This window comes from Phallusia mammillata, chromosome 6 (assembly GCF_965637545.1).
Source record: "Phallusia mammillata chromosome 6, kaPhaMamm4.hap1.1, whole genome shotgun sequence".
In the NCBI taxonomy this organism is placed as follows: domain Eukaryota; kingdom Metazoa; phylum Chordata; class Ascidiacea; order Phlebobranchia; family Ascidiidae; genus Phallusia; species Phallusia mammillata.
Genome location: NC_137257.1, coordinates 24989055 through 25016778, shown reverse-complemented (window position 1 = coordinate 25016778; position 27724 = coordinate 24989055). Strand labels below are relative to the sequence as shown.

General features: G+C 36.0%; 2 protein-coding genes across 3 annotated transcripts; one reads left to right on the top strand and one right to left on the bottom strand.

Annotated features, from left to right (window-relative positions):
• Positions 1-551: 551 nt before the first annotated feature.
• LOC145233776 (uncharacterized) lies at positions 552-2312 on the top strand. The gene is made up of 2 exons (XM_080098559.1): positions 552-729; positions 884-2312. The coding sequence occupies exons 1-2, from the start codon at positions 658-660 to the stop codon at positions 1568-1570; spliced, it is 759 nt and encodes a 252-aa protein (XP_079954685.1). The 5' UTR covers positions 552-657; the 3' UTR covers positions 1571-2312.
• Positions 2284-8885, bottom strand: LOC145233775 (uncharacterized). 2 transcript variants are annotated; one of them, XM_080098558.1, is made up of 10 exons: positions 8740-8885; positions 6917-7093; positions 6634-6771; positions 6190-6246; positions 6037-6104; positions 5626-5753; positions 5117-5309; positions 4629-4678; positions 3945-4112; positions 2284-3547 (listed from the first exon to the last, which is right to left on the bottom strand). In XM_080098558.1, the coding sequence occupies exons 1-10, from the start codon at positions 8745-8747 to the stop codon at positions 3200-3202; spliced, it is 1335 nt and encodes a 444-aa protein (XP_079954684.1). In that variant the 5' UTR covers positions 8748-8885; the 3' UTR covers positions 2284-3199. The 2 variants fall into 2 exon arrangements, with proteins under 2 accessions (XP_079954684.1, XP_079954683.1); XM_080098557.1 differs by lacking the exon at positions 8740-8885 and adding an exon at positions 7454-7632.
• Between the last annotated feature and the right edge of the window lie 18839 nt (positions 8886-27724).

Genomic DNA, 27724 nt, shown 5'->3' with positions numbered 1-27724 from the left:
AACACATAACTGCTGATTGACATTGATCGTTACGATAATGACCGGATACAAATCAGCAATGACCTTGATCTCAAAATCAAAACATCCGCTTGTTTTTGTTTAATCATGCACGGAAAATTGATAAATCCCAGAAGCGCAGATGACAATTTCCCACGCGCAATAATTTAAATTTGAAGAAAAAAAATATTTCTTTTTGTTTCTGATTTTAAAAACCAAAATCAAATCAGCAAATAAGCTCACAATATTTCAATTATTTTCTAAGACTTTTGACTTTAAATTGTGGTTTTACGGCTTAAAAATTAAGAAAAAGAAAAACATCAATAAATAAACACTTTATGGGAATTCCCCGTTTAATTTTGCGTGTTTTGTCAAAATGTCATTTGTTTTGAAAAGTTTTGGTCCTCTGAGCTATTGAATTACTTCAATTCAGCAAGTATGCAATAATGTTAATTTTCATTATTTCAAACGTACATTTTTATTCTACTAAATATATTTCTTCGATTGAAAAATATTAAACGAATAATAAATACGTTTTCTATGCTCATATATCGCGTGGGTTAGTCTTGCAATAAGCAACTTCAGTAATTGTTAAAAAATAAAAAAGGCAGACCATTAATGTCTTGCAGCCTGCAGTCTAATTTCAAAACTGACTAATTTATGGAACAAGAGTTGTTTCTAGTCTTTCCTGAACAAGCATCTAAAGATTATTTGGTGCAAAGCCTTGTTCGGGTATGTTTTTGTTCTTTAACTCTATTTTAATGAAGTTTACGACTTTTTACACGATCATACTCAGTTAGTTAACGTAATGCTTTCTAACTAGCAACAAAATTGTCTTTGAAGTAGCATAAATCATAGTAATTTTGTAATATTGGCATTTTTTCAGGTTGGCTTTTTGAAAGATTCTTCAGACAGCATAATTTCTTGGTCGAAAGAAGATGTTGTAAAAAAGTTCTACGTTTCTCTGGCAGCTCTACCGAGACGCTTTCCTCGAAGTAACCGACGGGGAAGGCTACTTCAAGAACGCAGAAAAAAAGAACCGAAAGTTTCTCACACAAATGTGTTGCTAAAAAATGCGATGCATCAAAAATCGCAACAACCAAGAGCAACTTCAACTGTGGATCAGTCTGCATCTGCAACCCCAGAGCTGGACCGCTTAGCTGCAAGGTCAAAAGCTGCAAAACAGAGCACTGTGCTAAAGCGTAAACTTTCTCCTGCAGAGCAAAACGTCAAACCTAAAGTTACGCCAGCTAAAAGGCCAATAATAAATAGAAAGCCACCAGATGTTTGTGCTACTGCATGTACTGACAACAAGAAGACCCCAGTTTGTACAACTAAACCAAAGGCACTTGAAAACAGTAATATAAACAGCAAAAATATCTCAATCAAAAAGACCGACCTAAACCACACTGATACAGATAAACATTCAACCACTGTGAAAACCTGTGAAGCGACTAATGATCAAAGCAAAAAACAAGTTGTGAACAAAAAGCCTGGCAAGAGGATTAAACTCAAAAGAAATTCGTTTTCGTCTCCTGCTGTGGAGTGTGCCAAAATAAAGAAGACTTCGTAGCAGATAAATAAAGATATGTTCTGGCTTTGAGAATGCACTGCTTATGTTCACTGCCTTCACCTGTGTTTTGTAGTGTATTTATGAACAATGTATATGGTTGATTCCATTTAAAAATTCCAACTATGTAGTTTTTAACTGGGTACCTATGTCCCCTAGAAAAGTTTTCAATCATAAAGATGGCACTGGAGGTCAAATGGGTGATTAGGGGGTGCTAAGAGAAAAGCTGACAGTTGGAACAGATCACAGTAACAAGTAAATTGTCAAGTATATTCATTCATATGGGCTAAACAACCAATTTAAGTAACTTAGACAAATGATTCGATTATGTTGGATACTTAAAAACCAGTTCAGTAACTGTTTTTTTTTTCTGTAAAATATTTTGTCATAAGCTTTGTCTACCAAGAAGATTGTTTACAATTCCACTGGTGGTTAGAGGGTGGTACAGAACAAGTTTTAAAACTACTTCGCTATTTTAATAGTAGTTACATTTTATGTGTAAAATACTTTTGACATATTGCTGTAGCCTGCATAAAAAATTGATTTAGGTTTAAAAAAATGTTAAATATGTTATTTAATAGGCCTGTAATAATTACAATTGTGCAAATTAAGCTGTTTTGTTTACATAATATGGCTTTGTCACATAAATTACGAATCTCATATCTGTTCCATCACTGACCCATTTTTGATTGCACTGTTTTGTGTGTTGCAACAAGTAACAACAGAGTTTTTTATTGGAACAAAACACTTGAAGAAATAGAAAAGGCATTATAAACTGACAGAAACGAAACAGGGGTTAGTAAAATGAACAAGAAAAATAAACAAACATCTGCTCAAAACAACAAAAGACAATTGACAAGTACATTAAACCACCAATTCAGCAAAACCGCTAACAGTGGCAAACACGATAAATATCATTTAAGTAGAAAACTGTGAAGGCTGATGCAGTATGACAGCACCGTGAAATTGATTACTCTATGACTTTTGTTTTAAAGTGGTTTATGTGAATTTGACTGAATGCCTAAACCATTTGAAAACTGATTTTATACACAAAAAATATTTTGGATTTGTTTATTCCAAAATGTGATTTAACCTGATTGCAAAAATCAATGCTATTGAAAAAATAGGCCTGACCAAATTATCTGACACATGAGATGGAAATAAGAAAAATCAGGCCAGTAAATAACACATGTGAAAATTAGGACCATAATGAGAGTTCAAGTAAAAAACATTTGGAAATATTTTACAGAGTTTCACACAATTTAAATACTGAGAGCACAATAACAGACAAAGGCATGACAATAACAAAAAAGTTGATTAAATTCATTCGCAATTAATAGCACATTAACGAAGACATGAAAAACAGTCGCAAATTGGTAGACAAAATGTAACTGGATGATTAATATAAAATAATCAGTAAAAGTAAATAAAATTTATAACATGTTGGAAGAACGACAATTTCAAAAGACGTCCTGTAATTAAGACACTTAGTTCAAAATGTGACTCAATTTTTTTATCACTCATTATACCTATAGGGTAGGTGGAGATCAATTAAATATTCAGGCCTAACGTATTTTAATGTGCAAGAAAAAGACAAGTGCAAAAAAGTGATGCTGCAGTGATGGCCAGAACCTATACCACAAAGTTGTCAGAATGCGTAGAGTCCTGTTCGTTTACAATCAGCAACGCTTGGCTGTTTTCTCTCGCACATAATATGTCTTCAGGTGGGTCGCTGCACAATGAGCTACTCTTGTATGAAGTATCGGAAAAAATTAAAGTGTTCGTCTCGCTAATTCTTGCGTTTTCGCAATCACTAAAGTTTGAATCATTTAGGGATTTTGTTTCATGATGATGATCCCTTCTGTCTTCTGTTACCACGACAACCTCATCTTTTTGTCTAATAGGTTTGCTGCAGTTATTGTTGTCGCAACGTAGTTGTCCCCCTCTAGCGTACAGGACCACTTTCACATTTTGGAATGCCTAATTACGATGAAACTCGTTAATAGACAAGCTTAGTAAGAAGTCAATACTTAAATATCAATTTTTGCACACACAATTGCAACAAATTTTTAGGATTGTATTCTAAAGTAAGCATGAAGCTTAGGAGGTACATAGTGTGCAAAGTAGAGCTTAATGCACATATATCTGGTTAATCATCTTTTATGTGTTGACCAAATTATGCAATAATCGAAATTAATTTCTTAACTAATAGCTACATTTGGGATTTGTAATCTGTATGCAACAAACAGCAAATAACCAGTTTCATTATAACAAGCAAAATCTTTTTCAATGGTTTTACATTAAATGCTTAGTAAGCAATAAAACTATGGAGTTGCCTATAATCCAGAATCCATAAAATCCAGAAGCAGATACTTACTCGAAATTCGTAAGTGTAAAGACTCAGACAAATAAGAAGACAAGCAGTCAGAACCCATTCAGTTATCGAACCAAGTAAATCAACATATTGGACATGCAAAGGAATTTTGCTGAGCAAGTCTCGACACGATCCATCTGGCAGCATGCGAGTTTCGTTCAGGTTGATTTCCTACAAATAAACCAAAGTTTAAACTCATATTTTTGTTAACTTTGACCACAAGATGTCATTAAAAAAAAACTTACAAAAAAGATTGTACAAATACAATAAAAGCTGCTTGAAAAACAAATCTAATAGCTGTAAAGAATTGACAACAAATTCAGGGTAAATGAACTTAAAGTTGTTAGGCTCAAAATGAGAGTACATTATGTCATATTACATGCTTATTTCTAAGTACTTAGTCTCACATGATAACCACAAAACACTTTCCCTATTGAACCTAAGTTTCATACCATACAAATATCAATTTACTAAAGATTATTTTTAGTTTATACAAAACAAATTGTGCAACTAATTTATTATTACAGCACACAAGGTTCACATCATAAAATAATGTTCAGCAAATTGCAAGTATACCTTTAAGCTGCTTTGGGCTTGGCCTAAAAATAACTTTGGGCCATCGTTTTAGCAGTGTTAGGCAAACTCTAATAGTCTTTTGGTACTAATGTAGCGTTGCTAAAATCTTACCTTAGTTCTGTTTCTTTCCGATAACTTCTTGTACATTCCAACGCAAGACACTGCACAAAAAACAGAAGGTAACTAACAGGTTTTAGACAAGCTTTTAAAGAAAAATACTTCATTTACAACATACCATTTAGAAATCAAATTTATAGGAAGACTAATAACATACACAATTGACAAAAGGTATTCTCTTTAGCATAAACAGGTACAGTATTCATTAAAACATAGCCTAATGCAGTGGTTCCCAACCTTTATTGTCCTGTGCACCCTTTTGGTCGATATTCAAATCTAATTCCCCCTTACAAGTTCTGCATTGCTGCCTTAAATCGAATATACGAGAATTTTCTTTTTCTCAGCTCATATATGGCAAATGTAGCAATAACACATGGCACAGACAACCATATATATTGTGACACAAATTCCCCTGGTTGGGAACCACTGGCCTAACGCCTTTATTTCGCTCTGTAATACTTAAACAAAAGTGAAATACTTACACAAAATTAAAGCTGTGACCATCAGCAATGCACAGGCCAAGCGTAAGCCCCCGACACAAACAGAATACTTCATTTTAGGGTGAGCAACTTTGAAAGATCTACGGCTGAGAATACTTGACACAACTCCATAACCAGTACCAATGATAAATGCCAGTCCAGCACCAATGTAATGTGGCACCTTGGCTTTCGTTACCTAAAAGATATGGTGATTGGTTATTATGTAAAAGACTAATGCTATGCTTAAATATAGCTAAAGGGTTGTATGGATTTTATCAATGCATATAAATGATCAAAAATGGTTTAAACACTGTGATTTTAAATGACATTTTTTTGTAGCACTTGGCCATTAAGCTCCATTGCACAAATATTTTTTTACCTTTCAGTTTTGAAAAAAGGTTTGCATTTGTATACGAGATAAAAAAGAATGCTTGGCTGTTAAAAGGCAATAATGATGCAAATACAGATCCTTAACTGTTTTACTCATTTTTTTACTTTTTGCAATATCTTACCTGGAAATTGCCAACCATTATCACACCAAAGCAGCTTAAAGATCCAAGTACAAGTGCAAGTGAATTAAGACAGTTTGTTTGACCCATGTGTCGATAAAATCTCCATGCCAGAAACACAACAATAAGTCCTGTGACAAAATATGATGGTTAAAATTTTACTAGGAGACTTTTTACGCAATAATTCATCAGACAGACATCAGATTTAGAGTAAGTCAGAATAACTTCAAACAATGTGTTTATCTTTCTTATTGAACACTAACAGGATAATACCTTTTACAACAAACTATATAAATGGATTTATAAACAGTCATACTTTTTTGATACAGAAGGTCTTTAAATGTGTATTATAACTCTTTTATTTTATTTTTTTTAACTTTTTCTCTCATGTAAAACTTTTATGTAAAAACTTACCAAAAAATCCTTCTATGTTTAAAATTAAACCAAAGATCATTGATTCTGGATTTTCTGTGCCGGTGTAACTAAAACAAAATAGATTTTATTGTATATTTTATATTTGTAGCTTGATATTACAGTGTAAAGGTACAGAGTAATGTTGATATTTACCTCAAATAAGGAAATATCCATCTCTCAATGTGGCAATTCGTCTTTGCAAAAGTATATCTGAAAAAAGATTAAAATTGTCATATTGTAAGACCATGTAAGATTTGGATACAGAATTTACCTAAATTTAAAATGTATTTAAGTATGCATCAAAGATTAAAAGATCTAGTTGTCAAAAGCCTTTTCACATATTGAAATAAACCAGTGGTTAGCAACCGTTTAGTAACAACATATTTTTTTATAAATACAAAAAGTTTGTGGACCAGCATGTACGATTACACCCCAGAAATTTTAAGTCCCAACATTTGTGCATTCATGAACCCCTTGGGTGTCCACAAACCCACAGTTTAAAATTAATGATTTAAAAAGATTTCATACAGTTTGCATGGAACGTTACGGTGGTGAGAAGTTTTGACAACAAAAGTGCGTAGGTTTGATGTGACTTACGTGACAACAAAGCCCACAGATGTGGTGATGCTAATGAGAATGGGAAAAAAAGACCAAGACAGGGGTCCACAAAATCCGTTACGGCTTTGTTCTCTGTCCTGACACCCGGTGGATGTGGTGAGCATTGAATCCCTGCGTCTGTAAAAAGTACAAGTTTTTTTTTATATTCTGCCATAGTGGTTAACGTTAAAGTAGCAAATTTGATCTCCCCTAAACCACACTATCTCGTTCCACATTTACAAAACTGTATACATCGTAAAAACCAAAGAAATGCCATTTTTACCTTCGCGAATCAGTCAGGCTACTTTGGTCTGCGCAGCAAGGTGCAAATGATGAGAAATTATTGCTCCCAAGTGTTCGTTTAATCCTGTATGGGCAATCCAGTTGGGAGGGTTTTGCTGTAATCCCATTCTTGTTGCCGCTGTTATGTTCCGCCAGACATCTCTCTTCACACTGGTGACTACAAGGTTAAAACAGAACTTTACAATACACGCTACCTGATACAGTTTGGTACATACATTAGTTTTTTGGAAAAAAATGCACTGATGAATATGAAAAAACTGCTTTTGTTCACAAGTAGTCAAAACATACATTTGTGCAACCACAAGTATGGAAAAAAATATACTTCAAAACAAAGGCAATGTCGTGAAAATGCAAACCATAATAACACAAACGCTTTTAATAAAACGCAAACAACTAATTGTCTTTTTATGAAAAAATCGTTTTTAACTGGACTTTTCCAAGTAATTTTAGCAAGCCAGAAACGTTAGCTTGGTGCTTAAATATATTTTCCCCCTCAATTTGTTTTTATTTCACTTACCAAACAAACAACTTCACAAAGCCACAAACACAACTTCTCCTTTTTAGCAACCTAGTTTGCGGGGGAATTTTTCTCATGACATTTTGACCGCTTGGTGTCATTGTAGCCGCGCTTGTTTGTGGATAAACTTGTTGTAAAAAACAACATCCTATTTCCCAACGATTTCTTTACCAAATTACCCCAATAAAGCCTTTGACTCGCGCTAGCAGTAACGTTTACGACAATTAGGCCAATTTAACGTAAAATATTTACAACAACGTTCTTCCTGTGCCCTATATTTTTCAAAATATATGATTTTAAACCAAAATGTTTTGTCAAAATGGAATTTGAAAGTTGTTTTTGGTTTTACGCTTAATTTGAACACAAAACTTGCACGATTTTGAGTTTAGCAATGAAATTTAAATGCTAAAAAATGACTATAATAGCAGAAATATCCGCGGTGGTCGCGCTTGAATTAATACGAAAAAGATTGCGTGCAGTCACAATATGAAAGTTTACGGTCAAACGAAAAACGAAACGAAGCGGTAAATTCGTTCAGACGGAATATAACCGCAGCGGATTTTTATTTTTCCTATTTTGGCAAAACATTTTCCGCCACAAAATATGTGAAAAACACATTAGGAAACGCAAAACATAATAGTAAATAAAAATGGGTTATTTATGTTTTTTGGAAATACCGAAATTAGAGTGGGACATATAATTGCATCAAGCTAATAAAATGGTGCAGAAAAGTGCACACTGTTTCTACCTATAGGGTCTCATCAGTGCAAAATATAGAGATGTTTCAAAACTTTGCTTGTTAACCCAAGAACAGGTTTACCAAACTGAACCACTCTTGTGCCACTGTACAACTGAAAATGGTAAACAAACCGTTCGCATTGCAAGTAAACCGCACCCCTGGTTAGAGAGACAAACAGTTCGTAGCGTTAGAACTAGATTGCTTGTCTGACGGGTTAAGCAGGGTCAAACCGGTGACACATTAAGAGTTGCGTTACGAACGAAATTGTTTAGGTGTCTGCGTGTTGGTACAGGTTCTAAACGCCAAATTACCAACAACAAAAATTCAGATTGAAAAGGTAGGCTATACTTGAAAATAACGGCATTTTTATTATGCGGTAGGCTAGTTAGAAATAACGGCAAAAACATTACTTTTGTGTAGCAATAACGTTACTTGCCAATTTTTTTCCAACAAATTTTTGCATTCTTGCTCTTAGGGCTATCTTTAATAGATTACACATGGACCATATCACAAAAATAAGTCCCAAGTTAATATAAATTTCACTTACTTCGTCATGTCTTTGGCTGTTGTATCCAAGTTCCTACCTCCAAAATAACTTCAAGCTAACTTTAAACAGGAATTATACAATTTAGCACAGGTCTCAGTGTTATATAACAAACCACATCTACTATACCACCTAGGAATAAAAGCACATTGTTATTAGCTTAAGATTTGATAAATGCTTCAGGGCTGACCACATGTGAGGTGTTATGCAACTACTAAAGCCACAAATTGCCAAGAGGCAGTTATAAAAACACTTTGTCATATTCCGTTGCGTGGTCTAAGCCAATACACCGACATCGGCAAAAACAATATTTTAATTTCCATTTTTAGAAACTCATAATAGGTAGAAGTGTCATGCACATCAAGTTTTGCTTTTCTAAACCTGGTAAACGTTTTCAAAAGCCTCAACTGCAAATAACCACAAAGACTAGGTCAGATTCTATGGCGCAGCACATTGGGTAATCATTCATCATTATACATACCAAGGTAAATAGTGTTGTACAATCAGCGTGCCTTGTTTTCGTAGGCCTACGTTGGAAATACAAGCAAATAAGCTATTACTCAGATGCGTTTGCACACTTGCATATCAATAAGCTTCACAAACAAATGACCTAATTCCTAATCTAACTTGCTCATTCTCTGAATAACTAACTGTCATTGCCCTAACAACACATGCATGCACTTATAGCTGGGTGTGGGACCTCGGCACAAACAACAACGCTCTGCTTGCGGCTTACACGGTCTCCGCGAATATTAGAAACTGTATCGGTCTCGTGGAAAAAAACGACCTTTTTATTCAACTTTCCAAAAGCTTTTTTCGCATTTCCACAGTCCATGAAAAAGGAAACGATGGCATTTGACCCCGTGATTGCCCGCCAAGCACCAAGAGCGTGCGTCGAAGTCTCAAAGTGTCACAATATAACAAACGTGAAAAAAGATCAGCAGATAATGCTATGTGCCAAATGAACAATTGCTCAAAGACGCCCAAACTAGTGATTGTAAAACAGAAAACGCCAATACTTAAGAAGGAATTTAATGCCCAATTTTTTGTTGCCCACAATGGCAAAGACATTTGTCGAAACGTTAAAGAATAAGAATGGCACTTTTTTAATTCTATTTGGGCTTTTAGATTCCTCAAAAGAAAAACGCACATTTCAAACAACTGTTAAACAAAACGCCTTTCAAAAACTACCAAGCCAAACATTACATTAACCTTTCTACACTTATAATAACCGCTTCAGTCTTCGAAGGAAACAAATAAACCCGTGATGACGTAACTCTGACGTAACCGGAAGGCAGTTGCAACCGAGGGCTAGCTACTGGTCAAAGGAACCGCGTGATATCAGAGCATGCAAAAAACCCGCACAAAGAATAACAAACTGGTAATTGGTGGTTCAATCAGAGGCTATAGGAGATTCTATAGGAGGCTAAACTTAGTGCATGCGTATCTGGCGTGAGATGCGCGTGACCGAAACGATGTGAAACTTAAATAAGAGAACAACAGAAAAATTTCACAACAGATTGGAGCACTGGTAGATTGAAAACTGCCATTTAAAGTCATTTTTTTAATATTTATGACACCAAATAAACCGTGCCAAATGCATATTATGAAATGTAGTTAATCATTTTCAACCAATTGGATACATTAGCTTGTATGTTGAAGCATAAAACACATACGCCCATTTCTGTATGGACGCCTATCTTAAAATTTAACATCGTAAACAAAACCCAGTCAAATCAGCGGTGTGGAAAACCACAAAAGGGTATAATAACGCCCATTTTAGGAAACAAATGCTTTTCAAACCCTTTTTAATTTGAATTTTGTCCAACAATTACTTTGAATTTTGATGTATGCATATCAGTTTCCCTTAGTAATATCACTTTAACCATCATATAGAAACTTCCGGTTGCGTTTATGATGTCATATTACCGGTTACGTTTCGTTTATGATGCCACAAGTATGCTGGTATTGTAATGCTTGCAACAATCAACAGTTACTCAAGCCCATGTAATACTGCTACTCACATAATTTCTCATTGCAAGTTTTGTTACAGATTTGGGCATTTCAGTTTCTACCCTTTTACTTTTGCTTGTCAAGCAGACTAATGGTTTTGCACAACTGCCCTGGGGAAAAGCTTCGCGGCCAAAACAACTTGTATTTCGACTTAAGCAGCAATTCCAGATAATATCACCTTACCATGGACTGTAATATAAAAAGCAAATATTTTAAACCGTCGATTAAGTCTTGACTTTTGGCATTTTGTAAATGTGAGCAATTTGAACGTTTACCTTAATTTTTTTCGATCCTCAAGATCACAGCCTTTTTCCAATAATCCCGAATTTGTCCCAGAGCCAGATTTACCGAACTGTAATTACGACATAAACATTGTTGAGCGTAAAGTCTGCTCCAAACCAAATCCGTTTTGTTGCAATTAAAGTCCAACTGAAACCAGTCAAATGGTTCACAAATTCGTTTTGAAAAATACCGTTTGGCCTATAAACCGATGTTGTGTCATGCATTGGAAGAAAAAGTTATAACCAACGAAAGCCATCCTGTCGACATGCCCACGCACTTAAGATTCAAATGAAGGGCGACGTGAGGAACCCGAAACAACAGTAGCCAGGTGTGGTGAAGCACCTGAAGAACTTGGTTTCACTTAACCAAATTCAAACTCTTCGAAAACGCCACCACTTCAGTTCCCGTACATATAGTCCCGGCAGCAGGGTCATGTTATCTGGTAACCAAACTACTGAAGCATCAATTCTGCCGATTCGACTTAAAAAGCATTACTCAGCAGTTGTTGCGCTTCAATTTCCCGTGCCTATTTTCATGTTGAAATTTGTGTGAAGCAAATAATTCTGGCAACTGTGCGTGAAATGGTCCATAAATTAGAAAGGAAATTAAACAAATGTTCCGTGTACGCTGTGACAACTATTGATACTTTTTATTTTTTTTATGTTTTTTTTAATATGTTCTTGATATTTGAACATATAGCAATGACAGTGCTATTATAGGTGCCTGTTTTAAAAGCCTTATAGTTTCAGCACGACGCGATATTGAACACTGTGTTTCAAATTATTCTCAAAATTTGTGTCCACTTTCTACAGCACTTTTACTAAACAACAACACAAAGTTCCGCAGAAATGGGTTCGCACATTACGTTCAATTCGACTAAACGTCAAACCCATCATCTTTGCAACATTTATTTCTCAACAACTCTTAACAAATTTTCCATACTGTGATCAGCCGTGAAGCGTTCATGCAGACAACAATCATAACACAGTCAAACGCAAAACACATTACGCCATGCCCATTGAAGGCGTTATACCGATACAAGCAGGTCTCCCAAGCATTGCCATATGGCTAGACAAAAAAAGGTTTAATCTATTTCAACCTTGCGACCACCGCAAACATTATAACAAACCGCTTTCCCTTTGCGTGCGTCCACAAATACCTGGCGTCGCAAGGTCGACACAGATGTCTCAGTGACAGGGCAATAATTTCGCCAAGACGACATCAGTGATTATTTTTAATTGCCTCCGATTTGTCCCTACCGACCACCAAGCGTACGTGACCGATGTAATGCACACGAATCATGGAAACTACTGTTGCATTTGAGTTAACAGGTATTTGCCCTAGATTTTGGCGCTGTGTTTGAAATGGTCGCTTTGTCAATCTTTCCATCAATGGCCTTTGTACCACTACAGCGAAGAAAACCAGACCGTACATTTTTACTGATTTTTACTATAGCTGATTTAGATGGTAATCGTAGGGTCCAGGGTTTAAATCCCAGATCGACTGTAATAGTGTTTCAAATGCAAGGAAAAAGCGACAATGTTCAAACCCGTAAAAAAAACTTGTATCAGCTCACAAGGGAAAAATCTATGCCTTTAATCAAACAATGCAGGACATACACACAGAATGTTGTTTCCAATACACTCACGTTACAATTGACAGTACCCTCTTATCACACTTTAAAAGATGATAAACCGACCTTTATTACTTTATGTGACGCACAATACCAGCATTGTTACATAACAATTCCGAAGAAGCTACAGTTACTATCCTTATCTATCATACAGACAGTTTTATCGCAAGCTTTTCTGGTGGGATGAAAGTGTTGCGGCCCAAGTCGCTATGATAAGAACTACAACCGACAATGCAGTACCACATCATAATCGAGTTATCATATCCCGGTCTCGCGGGGGAACTATAGGAACACGGTTTGAAAACCACAACACTTACTGTGCTAGCTAACATAACATGACAAATACACGAGGGATTAGGGAAATTAAGTTACTGTAAGGGTTGCTTTTTTAAGCGTTATTAAATTTTTGCACAGGGTCCATTGACATCTATTAACCCTTGCCCTACATTACCTGCGAACACATCTGTCTTTTTTGCACGATTTGTGGCCTTTTATTAAATGTAATACATGTCTGCGTACATTAAACTTCGGTTAAATCGGATTCGGTTAATCCGGATCTTCGCCTAATTCGGACGAAACTTGAGGTACAAATGATTTGTAATGTGGCAAGGCTTTAACTAATCGTCGACATCGCTTAATCCGGATCTTCGCCTCATCTGGACAAATTTTTGGTCTGAACTGGTCCGGATTAACCAAAGTTTACTTTTGCATTGTCAAAATTCCTACTGCATCCAGTAACTGATTTTTTTTCAAATTAGTAACCTTTCTGAGGTAGTTATTGAAATAAAAAATTGAAAACCTACAGGCACGTTTAATTAGGGCCGGGTGGTATATGATTGACAGATGTAATAAGAATGACCCCCGACCGACGGTAAGATTGGGTTTCAAAAATCTATAACATCAGTGGTGTGAACAATTGAAACTGACACCAGCCTACCAAGGAACGCCGGAATAATGAGAAACCAACAAGGATCGCGCAGAAATGCCATTGCGTGAGTAAAATTCTGTGGTTTTCATCAATAACATGTTGCCTACCCCATAACCTTTCCTTGCCTTATAGGTCTGTAATTTTATTTCTTTCTGCTCTATGTGACAAATGTCGAACATTAAAACCAGTGTAGTTGATTCAAAGTTGAAATCGTGTAGTATATATGCCAGCGGTTGTCAAACATTTCGGATCTGGGCGCAAAAAATTTTTTTTTTCAGACTGTTTTTTTTTGGCCCACTATGCGTCGTAGTAAAATTTTAATGAACATATGTTTAAACGAAGCGAGTTTTTTTACCACGATGAAAACATGACTACTCGTACCATAATAAAAGCGATAGAAATAGGTTATTTGGCTCATTGAAAATGCCTAAAAAAATGGGAGCCACTACGCTTTCGTAGTTTGCTTTACAATTTAAGAGAAAATTTCTCGGTCTAAAACCTCAAGATAGTTAGACAAACGCTAAGTTTGACTGATATAAGCTATTGCTGCCAGGCATAATATCAAGTTTCTAGAGCGCTCCTGGCAAACGTATTTTTATTCCGACGTTTCGATTCCACGTTCTATACAGGTCGCCTTCATCACGGTAAATAATAGTGAATGCTCGTAGTACGTCGAAACGTCGTAATAAAAATACTTTTGCCAGAAGAGCTCAATAAACTTGGTAAATTTGACTTATTACACAGTTTAAAGCAGCCGTGCAGTAAATATTGCTACGTGATCAGTCGACGAAAACATTTCCAACGACTATAGAAAGATACCAACAATACGTTCTGACATATAGTAAACCTTGCACACGAATGCAGCACAGATTGTCATCATGTTAAAAGCTTTACCAAGACACTCAAGCATGTTCATAACACATAAACAATCTTTACGCGTTAGTGCCTAGGGCAAAACGTAAACCTAATCAAACTGGTGATTGACTTGGCTTTCCCAGAACCTTGAACGCATCGGTCATTGTGTGACAAGGTGGGTTAAGAATAAAATTGACCCTTTAACTACTTGTTAAGTACAAACATTCGTGGTTTTAGAGAAGCACATAGTTACAAGTCTGTTTAGAAATACAATGGCAAAACAAGAAAATTTTTAAAATGTTTCGGCAAATGCTCATGCTATTTCAGTGATAGAATTGTTTGCTGATACGTTTGGGAATTTAAGCATGCCCCTATAAGTTTTTATTTCTTAATTACGCACAGATCTGTCTATGAAAAGGAAAAGATATTGTATTTTTCTATACCGTTTTTCTTATGATTGCTTTGCGCAAATCTACAGCCAACAACACTCAAATACGTTTGTTTCTTTCAAAAAAATACAAAGAAGATATGATTTTTAAGTTCCAACCAACCATATACAAATTTTTCAACACCACAAAAACAAAAACTAAATCCACAAAATAACATTTTATATCACAAAAAAGACATGATTTTTAACTTCCATACACAATTTTCAACACGACAAACATAAAAGTCTAAAAAAATACATCACCACGTATTGGGAGCAAATACCGCCAACCAAATTTGCAGAAACCCTCGTAGTTTTTTTACTTGCGCCGAGATAGGAAGTTAACGCTTAACTTCACAGGAGGTCGTAAAAAATAGGTGTAGAAAAACAGGAAGACGGTAATTAACAATTATGACAGCTCTCTAATTAGTAGTGACTCATATTTTCATGCGAGTGTTTGTTGCTGTTTGATGGACGTTGCTAGCCCTCTAACCGGAAGGTAGCTGCATCATACAACGCTGTGAGCAACATATACTTGTTTACCACCTGTCTTAAATCTACCATTAACTTCACAGGTGAGGAAAATAAATTACGTAGATTTTAAAACCCCAAAAATTATTTAAGAATCAATAAAGTGCTCTGTTTACGGAAGTGGTTCCCAAGCGGGGAGAAATTTACATTTTTTACATGTGGTTTGTAAATAGACACTTAAGCTCCGGGAATATGGCCTGTAAAGTTAATAAAGATGCAATTTTAAACGATCTTTCTATAGTAGTCCATTGGGAGGACTGAAAATTTTTTGAATTGTTAGGTGATGAATTCGTCGATAAAGGTTGGGAACTACTGGTTTAGGTCGTTGTCGTATCTTATGTTTTTAGTCTTTTTTCTGTCCGTTAAAGGACTTCTCATTAACGTTTCTTTCAAATTCGTTTACTTCATCCTGATAAATTTGAATTTACACTTTCCCAAATTTTGCACCAACCATGCAAATGCATTACTCCCTTTCACAAAAGTGTCTCCAACTATTTGCGCAGACAGCAATTGATTAATCATCAGAAAGTATGAAGCTTTTTACATACAGTACAAACAAAACACCCAAAGTCCTTAAAACCGATTAGTCATTCTTAACCAGCTTGTCTTTCGTAAGTTATTTCCTAAGACAAACGACAGACGCTGATTTCACAGTTAAAGGTACTTGACATTGAAATCACGTGATGGCGTGCACGCGGTTACCATGGAAACTATCACTATGTGACGAGGCGCAGATCGCCCCGAGGGACAAAACAAATTAGCAACCAAAAATAAGTTGTGCGCAGAAATTGAGATAATACTAGTTGCTAGACAGCTGAACGTAGAATCAGTACATAGTTGTTTTCCTCGCGAATTTTTCAAAACTTATTAATTCGTGCTTTGATTTTAAAGGCATGTGCATTTAAATTCGCTCGAACGATTGTAATTGAATAACATACTAGCGACGATGCTTTGGCAGTAAAATATACGTCTTTCAAGATATAGAATGCAATTGTTGTGTTTTTTTCCAAACTTTTTGGTACCAGTAGCGCATAATTTTGACAAAAACAAATACTTTTGCAGATGGTGTTGTATTCGATGCTGGGAAAGAATTAAAAATCACCAACAAGACGTCGAGGAAAATATATGAGCAGTTTGAATGACTTGAAAACTACTCAAATTCTCTGGCCATAAACAGATCGAAACGCTTCTGCAACATTTATATTTATACTGTCTCACTTCTAACATAGTACGAGTCAATTTGTCCACTAACAGCCAAACACACTAATCTACCAAGTACGCACAACAGGTTCTTTTAACTAAATCTTTGTTTAAAAACTAAATTTAGACATACGATTGGGTTTGGTCTCAACAAACATGCTGAACTAAGCAGAATAAAAATTTGAGAACCATTGTGCTAGTTATAAGACTGCCACTTAAATATCACGCGACGCATAACTGAGCTATTACTTCGCTACACAAAATGCTGCTGAAACGTCGAAAATCAGTCTGGGCGCTTTTCAACCAGAGGTCTGCTTATAAACCTCATGTCGCGGTGCAAAAAAAAGGAGGAGTCGGAATTGAATGCTGGTGTTTGTACGCAGTCACGCAGATGTGAAAAACCGCTCAAAAACACGTCGTTTACCTCAAAATCACATGTACACTGTGGCGCAAAATGTGATGTTAATGTGCAACATCATGATATACTCGCCAATTATCATCTTTACCGCTGCCGCCCTTTGTGTGTTTCTTATTGAAAGCGGGTTTTTAACATTTAAGGCAATAAGCTTGACAAAACATGTACGAATCAACAAATTGTTGGAATGCTTTTGACATGAGAAGCACAATCGAAAAACGAGTTTACTGTCACCGATAATAATAAAATGTTAACTTTGAAAGTTTACTCCGTTTATAACAGTGGTTCTCAAACTGTGGTACGCGTACCAATAGTGGTACGCTAGAACTTTTTAGGTGGTACGCGAGTAGTTTTCTGCTATAGCTATTAAGTCCGATTTAAAATTGCAACTCAACTGACCCAACTGATCGACCCTGGTTTGGGCGAAACTCTTGTTTTGGACATTATTTTAAAATTGCTAAATCTGCTGGTCAGGTTGAGAAAAGGGGCCTATTTCTTGGTCTATCCATTCAAACAGGGTTTAGTGGTACGCAGCGATAGAAAACGTTGTCAGGTGGTACGCGATCCATATAAGTTTGAGAATCACTGGTTTATAACATGCGCAACCGGTGCTAAGACCTTATAGTTTCGGGGCAAAAAAATGAATAACATTCGAGCTTTTTGACGCAAACACATTAACCTGTATTTAGAAGCGCTAAATCTTCCATAATTTGGACACAATAAAATACGTTGTGTAAAGAAGTAGTACATATAACTGTAGTTGTTATCACAATAAACAGACTTTGTAACTCTAAACAAGGATCTGTTTATAATTTTAATGGGACCCAAATGATATCAAATGATGATGACTATTTGCCCAAACATCTGACCAAAAAAGTATATCGCATGTAATCTATTTTGGCCGTTGTGTTTTTCAATGAACAAAAGTTTAGTGATTTTTTTTCCATTTTCTCTCCAGTAAAACTAAACCAAGTCGGTGTTAAATAATATTCAAAATCATTCACCATAAAAACGTGTACAATTTCTATTCACGGTTATACGCCTGGTTCGCAAAATATCACCACTTTATCCGATGAGAGAAAAGAAATTGCTACGTCCAAGTTTGAAGCAGCGCACGATTTAAGGTAACAACCCTTTTGTGAAAATTTCACGCTTAACAAACCTTTTGCCGTTGAGAAGGAAATCATGGTTCAATTCCTGTGGATGACAGGAGCTTACATTTACGGTTAAGTAACTTTCCTTGCGTGTTGGACGTATCAACACGTGGTATAGGAATCGTGGTGTGATTTCTGGCTGGTGTGAAGTGGCACGTTTCTGAAAAGGTTCAATAAAGTTCCAACTACACCCACTAAATAATGAACCCTGAGTAGCTGTTAGTTCATGAACATAAATGCACTGCAGTGTTTTTTGCTGCAATATTATTTCGGTAAACTCTTTATTTTTGTGAATAGATCACAATTAGTTTAAAATACGGATTTTTGCATTGTGCACTTTCACTTTTATTTTAGCACGAAAATGGTAACAAATTTGGTCTTTACCGCATATATATTTCAAATTTGACATATTAATACCCTTTTTTTAAACTATTTATCGCAGAAAATCAGATGCTTTTCAGCGACCTAATAAACAACATTCAATCATTTAAAAATGCGCCTAATTGATATGACAAATTACAAAGTTATGAATTGAAACACGTTTTTAGTTTTGTATTGACTGTTTTTGCTTTGTGATGCGAGTGAAATACGAGTCAATTTTGATCAAACGAATCCACTCAAAATTCAGGCGAAAGTTTCTTCAGTAGCAGTTACAACAGCGGAAACACAATAACTTCACGCGTGGCAAACCTAACTCAACCGTATTCCAACAATATCCTCCTGTTTTCGCTCATCAGACACGCAGTATCAGACCCTCAAGGCCGCATGGCAAAACAACGGGTTTGTTAAAACAAGCGTAATATGTGAATGGATTGTTCAACTACAAACATTTAACAGACTATTACCGACAAGCAGTTTTTAACACCCGACGTAGCATAGCAAAATAAAGGTGTTGCAAAATCTAGCATCAATTGCTACACACCGCACAGTGTGCAGAACTAACATGTTTTTTCAACATATAAGTTTACGTGTAAATATTTCAACCTTCTATATTAAAAAAAACATGTAAAAACATATAATAACGGCAAATTAACAAAGCTTTTAAAACAGAGTTGTGATCGGGCCTAAACCCGAAGTACAAGTTAAAACCCGGTCGAAAAAAGCTGCAACATACAATGTTTAGTACAAAAGTCTCAAGATTGAAAATAGTGAACAGAACTACCTTAAGCTTCACCTAAACTTGTAATGTAAGTTTGTGGGTCTGTGCTATAGGGTGAACAGATACAAAACATTAATGTAAGTCAGTGTCATGTTATCTGCCATACAAAACTGTTTAGCTAACATGTTTCACACGAAAATTTACAAGAGCCTTCATTAATTGGTTGTACAGGGTCGTATACAGTTAACCTTGTGCCTGTGAAAAACAATTTGTGTCAATTCAAGTTAAAATTGTTCTTGAAGGGGAAATTCAACACTACAATTATTCAATAAGTGTACCACAAACGTTTGAACGTTAAAATCCAACACATCGCTTTAACAAGCCCTATTTGTTTTAATTAGCAACATAACTACGAGAAAGCCCGTATTTTAGTGCGGTAGTGTAAAAACATTTAATAGTGAAATGTTTAACAACAGCTAAATTTAACATCAGTGTATTTACTTTCATTTGTTTTTACTGGATCAGTTAACAACGCAGCCGCTTTGTCCGAGCAAAAAAATACATAAACCTGAATAAAGTCTCCTGGTCCATAGGACGTGGGTTCGAAACCCATCAAACTCAATCTCAAACGACAATGAAGTCCAATGCTTTTGATTCAGCTGGTTTAAAATTGACAGTCCTAACGCCACAGAGCGCTTTCTTTATCAACTACTGAGCATATTAAGACACAGCAATCTATAAAATAAAAGGTAGTTAGTTTGCAGCACTGTGTTCGAATGTTACAACACCATGTCTTAAAATAATAATAAAGTGCTACGTTTAGTTCGCAAAATTTACTCGTATTTAAAAAAGTTGCAATGTTTGATTTATATGTGACTTGAATTGAAAATACCACACGATTTTTAGTAAGAAGGTTCCTAGAATTACATTGTCGTACGAAACGAAACAAACGTTTTTGAACACATGTTTGCATTTCATCTCACGACAGTCCAGGTCTAGGTTTACTTGTATACTTGTAGCAGGGATTTGACTTGTAATTGTTGAAAATAAGACAAAATAAGGACTCGAGTCAAAAACAAGGACATTTCTTAGAAATAAGGAAAAACACGCAACCTTCCAAAAACATTTGACCAAATTTTTCTCCACACCTATAGTAAGCTATATAGCTTACGCAATAAAACTAAACCCTGAACTCAGCAAAAACTGTCCGCTGGAAATCAGTAAACACTTGACTGACCAATCTTTCAACGGTCTGATATGTTCTCGTGTAACATCAACGCTTGAGCGCAGAGCAAAATTGTGCACAGGCGTTCCCGGCTTAAACTGGTATGTTGAGCTTAGCCCCCTGAAAAGTTGACATGTAATCACGTTCTTGGCTTAGCTCTCTGTTTAAACTACGCCCGAATGAATTCGCGTGACCACAGCTTAGGAGATAATCACCTGACCTAAGATGACTTGGAACCTACCTGAATAAAATTTGCAATGCTCAGATGGATAAAAATTACCCTCAACGAAATGTGAGGTTTAAAACAAGAGATTTAGTGATCTTTATAGACCGTATTTTAATAAAGCTGTAAATTGTCGAACGAGTAAATGTTTTCGATTCACTTTTGGGCAATAGCATAATTTGTTAACTAGTAACCGTTTTGTTTTTTGATAATTTTCTGCTTGTAGAACATTTTTGCTTCTTTTCCAAACCGTCGTATCACTAGTAGGTTTAGGAAATCCATAAAAAGCTTTAGAAATACTGAAAAATAAATTGAAAGAGGAAAAAAAGATTCTACTAAGTAAAGTCCTTTCTATGTGCATATAACTTTTGTTGTTGATATACTGCAAATATGTATAGCTAACTTGGTCCTTGGCCAACCTAAACAATTTATTTTTTCCAACGTTTTACAATAGAGCCAAAAATTTATATCAACAATATCAAATTCCGTTTTCACGCATATTCATCGTCGGATGATAGTTTATTTTTGAAGTTTTCACAGGTGTTACCTTTAGGTTTTCCAGACGTTGCTGGGTTTGCAAGGTTTTTAACGATTTTGTGTTTGGCGACACTCGCGTTGTTGAGTTGCTTAGAACATTGTGTTTGTTTTACATTCTTGATATATTGGTGTTGATCTATTGCGTTTTTCAGGAACTGATGATGCCATTATTAGGCGAAATATATATTCCTACTTTCTAATTTACTGACTGATTCTGTTGGCAGTTGAGACAGTCCTCTCAAATTTCGAGTCTTTTAACAATTTGCACAGTTATCGTCGGTATGCATGGCGGCTGTTGGAGGTTTAGATATTGCCCATCCACGACAATTTCTATTTTTGAGGAATTTCATGATTTCAATTCTTCAAACTGGGTCAAATTATGTGTTTCAAAATTGCACAGTTTCGACTTTTAGTTCATATGAAATATTTCGCAGCAAGGATCGGAATTTTCGGTTGCAAGATTCGAATTACCAACAAACCCAATGATTTGCAAGGTGGCGGTTCTAAACATGGTGTTACATGGATAAAACCGCTATTTCCGTATAAATCCCACGGTCAAATCGAACAAAATTACACATTTCATCTGCACACTGATAAAAAAACGAAAATCTTTCAAAAACTGTAATTTTAAACATTGAAATACAGAAGTGAAAAACAACCACCAAATAGTTTCAAAATCGTTTTATGACGTCACGAACTTACGTATAAGTGATGACGTCATGTGTTTCGCAACCTTTAGAGTCATGTTTTCGCAATCCTTTAGAGTTGTTTGCGCATAAGTCTTATTGAAACATACAAAGTTGTGCATTAAAACAGTAATAGGCTGACACAAAACTTGATTAAACTTCATATCTCTGATAAAATACTTTTCTTTACGATCCTAGTTATGATTTTAAACCTCAGCAACGACTAGAAACAAAGTAGTGTATTAAAACAGTTAAAGGCTCACATAAAACGATTCTCATGCAATTTAAACTCTATGTTTTTGATCAAATTCTTTTCCAAGTTATTATTTTAAATTCAAGCTACTACTCGATTCTGTTAATTAAACAATGGCAGTTTACAGATATTATTATGACAGTCACAAAAAAGAAAAAAAAAAACATCTTCAGACAAACCAACCTTTACCATTCAACACCCTGTCCCTAACACAACAACAACAGACGTTTCCCCAAAAGGTAGCAACAAATCTTTCAGCAAAATTGTCTGAACAAGCAGCAATACAACTTAACAATAGGAAGTAGTATCGTCCAACAGTTTGCCTACCTGTCAAGGCCATTGTTAGTAGTTGTGTTGAATCTCAATGCCAAATTGCAAGCTGCAAAGTGCGACGGAGCTCATTTTCACACGCCAGACATCAGCAGTAATCTGCATAATATCTAGCCAATGCAATGCGCAAGACCCTGCAAAACCACAATATAGAAATCACATGAATGCCAACCCAGTGAATGGACCAAATGCATGTATACATGGCGTTCGGTGAGGTGAATGAAAGGTCAAATGCAAACATTTGCGCAGTAAAAACTTTGCTGTGTTTCTTGTCGTAAAATGACATCCAATGAAAGCGTTTTGACAAACACTCTTTGACAAAATTTCTATATGCATCAAGCCATTAACAAAACGTTTTTTAACTTTTTTTGTACCTCAAACCGTTAAATCTTTGTTACAACTAACAGCAACCATCGTTGAAATAAACCTCAAAACGAGGTGCCAAACTGCAACCACAAATATGCGCACATTGCGTGTAAATCCGGTTTTCAATGCAGACATACACCTGTGCAAAATACATCAGTTTGTGGAAACGCTCCCAGCACAGGTGTATCAGTTTGCACGGCATTTTAAAATCATTCGGCCACTTGCGTTGGTACTCGATTAACATTCCATGGGATGCGCTTCATCAAGATTTAGCTTTGGTTCGGGGTCGCTGATAAGGTAGGTCACCTTAAAGGTCAGCCCTGTTTTAAATAAGGCACACACATACACTGTATTTATTTCCGAAAAGCGTCCAATTCCACAGTTTAAGATACAAAACCGTTTACATTAACTACAACCTTGTGGAAAACCAAGAAAAAATTCGTAAGTTGACGACAGTCCACAGTGTTTCTACTTATAAGGTCTCATCAGTACAGCTGCATGGTGACAAGGCATTCGCCGTATCAACTAACTGCTAATCCAATGCGACCTATGCCTTGCGACCAGCAAGCATGGATTCGTTTTACTATTTTTATCCCTGTTTTCGGTTTGGCTCTTCGTCCATTAACAAAAATAAATTCAACAATTTTATGGCTACACTAATGACAAATAAATATTGGTACCAAAGTGCTCCTACAAAACGCAATCGGTTTGTTCACAAAGCTAACAAATATACTATTCGTAGGTCAAAACCAATGATGCTTGGATGTGGTATAGCAAAAAGATTGACACTATGATTCCGTTGCTGCTGTCTGCAAATTCAGACACCAATAGACCTTTAAGAATATAAAACGAATCTATATTTACCTTGAGTAGAACACAGAACATGCGCGATAAAGAAATGTTAAGATGTGCACTTTTTGTGCAGCTAAAAACGAAAACAAGACCCTTGTTTGCCAATCCCAGCTAATCAAGACATCTTAATTAGTGGTTGCATAAAGGCCTTGTCCCTTTTCTGCCCTTCGTACCAAAACAACAAGCCCGATTTTAAAGCAGATAAATTTTCTATTTCAATGCTGCATGGCCTTTTTGACCCCTGCACAAATCTAATACCAAATGTTTTATTATTTGAACTTTTCAATGCCAATCAGATAAAGAAAATAGCTAATATAGCAACTAGCCAACGTCTTTGCTATCCGGAATTGGAAACAGACAAAACCTAACCTTCACTTACGAGCAAATGCAACCTACAAAACATGCCAAATGATAAATGGACATTGAAACATTTCAAACGAAATGCCAAACGATAAAACACCTGACATTACTACATCACGGATGAAATCAAGCAATTTCCTAGGAGATAACTAAAATGGACATCTGACATTTGTATTCAAGTAGCAAATCAAATGTAAGTGGCAACAACAGCAAATAAAACAAGGCCAACAAGCGACCGTATTTGGCTACATTTAAGTTCCATTTGCTAAAATAGAAGCTAGCGGACAAATAATAAACATTGGTGAAATTTTCGCAACCCATATGCTTTATCAACCGCTAATGTTATCAATACACATGTCGTTGTTGTTTATAACAAACGTATATTTCCTAAATCAGTGCCTTTTTGCCATCGTGACAGATATTAAGTTAAGTTAGTGATTCAGCACAAGAAATTAGGTTTGGTATAATACAGTGGTTCCCAACCTTTTTTGTCACATTCCTCCCTTTGCCCATTTTCGAACTATTAATTCCTCGCCATAAGACGAAAAACAAATGTAACATAAAAAAAAGCAAATTGAAATAGACCTTATAATGAGGGATGTCCATTTCAGAATCCGTTACAACTGGTTCCAAATGTGAACCGGGTCCAAATTATACTGGACATAATAATGTAGATACAAAGATGTTCTGTAACATTTCTAATGTAATTTTTTTACAGTTTTTATAAATTCCTCCCTAGGGGGGAATTCCTCCTCGGTTGGGAACCACTGGTATAATATAGTAAGTTTTTGGTATATTTTGGAAATCAAGTCCTAGCCACAAGCACACCCGAATAACCGGACAATATCTAACATATCAACCTTTGCCATAAAGTTTAAACAGTGCACCAGTTTTGAGGCCAAGTTGAAGCGAGAAAAAAGTTCGACGTAATCTTAGCCGCAGTTACGCACGCAGTTAACGCAATGTTTCCGAAATTGACGCGATTACTTTGCCAAATGCTTGATTCGTTTCCTACGTACGCATTTGAGTGGCTTCAGGCTATTTATGCGCGGTCAGCAATAAGCAGCTGCCCTGTAGTATTCGTGTGATTGGAGAACAGATTTGAAAGCGGAAAGGGCGATTGAATTGCACCTGCTAGCGTGGGAATGGCATTTGTAGTGAGAAAGTCAAAATAGCAGTTGGCTATTCAAATTTGGACTGCAGGGAAAAAAAGATAAACATCGGTTAAACCGGATTCAGTTAATCCGGATCTTCACCTAATTCGGACAAAACTCGAGATACAAATGATTTGTAATGTGGTAAGACTTCGACATCGGTTAATCCGGATTAACCGACCACAGCAAATGAGTGCGGTACATAAAACGTTAAAATTACGGACGTGAAGATGAACATAAAATCAGCCCTTAGCGTCTATGCCAGGGGCGGGCAACATACGGCCCGCGGGCCGGATCCGGCCCGCGACGGGATTTTGAGCGGCCCGCAGACAGTTTCCGGGTCTTACATGGTAATGTGGCCCGCGGCCACAATCCCCCACTACTTGCTTACTACGTCAAATTATAGTTGTAACGGACAGTAACGCTCCCCAATAGCAAAAAACTTTCCCGCCGTTGTTACCATTGCACCATACGTCCATTGTTACGACATAACTGCCAACCTTGTGTGTTGTATGGCCTGCTTTCACGGTTTTCTTTGTTTCCACAGGTGTAGCCTAGTTAGTGTTATAGCAGTATCTAAGTCTGTGGTGTATGCATTAAATTTGCTGCGGTGAATAATTTTATGTTATATCAGTTTGATTGTTTAGACTGTATTGTAATTGTGATGTTCTTGAATGTATTTGGTTTAGGTGGTCAAAAATCCGTTTTAAATCACTGGATAAATACGCGATTAATGTATCGATTCACGAATCCGGCCCGCCAAGTACTTCATTTTCCCATATCAGGCCCGCCGACTCAGCCCTGAAGCTTATATGTAAAGCAAATAAAAATCCCTGTGCTACATGTTAACCATAATCGACATAAAAATGCTCAATTTTTTGCAGTTACTTTTTGTTCCCTTTTCACTACGTGACAAACAACACATTCCTTTATTCACGTGGTTTAACCGCCAGTTTCAAGTTTCCCACTTTAGTGTCACGTGTTTGTATGCGCAACATAGACATCTTAAACCACCCAGGGGAAATTACAAGATTTGTTTTCACAATAAATTCTTCTCACTTTGGGTTTTAAAATTGGGTGGTTTGTAAACCGTAGAACCGTGGGATAACAATTATAACAGTTAGTACATAAAATTATTGCTGAAAAACATGATTGACGTCATTTTTGTCAATGTTAAAATAGTTATCATTTGTTTATTCCTCTGAATTTAAAAAAAAATGACCAAATATTTTTATACTAAGTTGTTCTAAACATCTTGGACAAAGCCCTAATTTCTTTTTATCAATTTATCTGAAATCATTTTTAGAAATATGTTTTAAAACTTGAAAACAAAACAACACTCTAAATCCGTTTCGGTGAAACCATCAACCACAAATTAAAATAGTTTTCGCCGGTTCGAAAACGTGGCCGGTCGATGCGTTGCTGCGCACACGAAGGCGGATTAAGACAACTAAGACGGAACGATCCCAGTTGAGCCTTAAGCCTTGTTTATACAGATGTTGGATTTTTTTACACGAAACATTTTTGTGAAACCAAACAAACAGATAATGGCAAAGTTTCGTCAAGACTAACTAGGATGTCAAAACTGAACACAGACATCGTGGTCTTGAAAAATGTATGGGTCCTCTATGATGATATACTCTAGGAATGTTGCATTAAAACGGAGAAAATTCGCAAAGTTTAAATGGTTGGGGAAAATATTCATAACAACCATTCCTTTTTTGATGCAAGAAACGATTTTACAAATATACGGATGTATAATACAATCTAATGGCAGAAAATACTCAATTATGCCTCTGATTTTGCTGTTACCTCGCATAACAAACAAGTCTTGTTCTTTTCACAGCACACTACATTTTTTTAAACTGAACAAGTATATAGCTGTTAATAAGCGTCCAACTTTATTATTCGAAAGTTTTATTAATACCTATCTTTCACAGAATAAAATTAATTTTTTGCTTAATCCTGTGCTTATCCTAGCCAAGCACTATTTTTTTATTTACTTTGGCGCCATTACCAAATAAAATCTATAAAAACCTCTGATACACTCCAAAGAAAGCAGAAAAGGTCGATCTTAAACGTCTTTGCACAACACTGCTTAACGGCCTAATGAACATCCAAGTAAAAGTTAGCAATGGTACGACATTGCACGTGGCCGCTGGCAAGGACAAAGTCAAGGTCGTAAACCGTAAGTCTCGTAATCCTATTGCCCACAGAAATGTCGCTAAAAGGTTCCTATGCGGCCTATGGGGATTTGTAGCTAAGACCCGAGATAGCTTTACTGCTGGGTTGTCGTAAAAATCGTTGAAACAACGCAAATCAATCAAACTGTGCTTACCGTTGCTACTGAAAGATCCTGTACATGTGTTGAGACTATGTGTTAAGATTACTATGACATAAGATGGGATTTTCAATTAGGGATAAATACAATGGCTTTGCTTTGTAGTTACCATATGGATTAATTA

What these genes read in the sequence shown, in the direction of transcription:
- LOC145233776 (XM_080098559.1), top strand. Translation starts at nt 658, where the DNA reads ATGGAACAAGAGTTGTTTCTAGTCTTTCCTGAACAAGCATCTAAAGAT. An exon ending in TGGTGCAAAGCCTTGTTCGG is followed by an intron (nt 730 to 883) that starts GTATGTTTTTGT and finishes GCATTTTTTCAG; the next exon opens with GTTGGCTTTTTGAAAGATTC.
- LOC145233775 (XM_080098557.1), bottom strand. Translation starts at nt 7,554, where the DNA reads ATGACACCAAGCGGTCAAAATGTCATGAGAAAAATTCCCCCGCAAACT. An exon ending in TTTGTGAAGTTGTTTGTTTG is followed by an intron (nt 7,094 to 7,453) that starts GTAAGTGAAATA and finishes TTAACCTTGTAG; the next exon opens with TCACCAGTGTGAAGAGAGAT. An exon ending in CGGAAAGAAACAGAACTAAG is followed by an intron (nt 4,113 to 4,628) that starts GTAAGATTTTAG and finishes GTTTATTTGTAG; the next exon opens with GAAATCAACCTGAACGAAAC.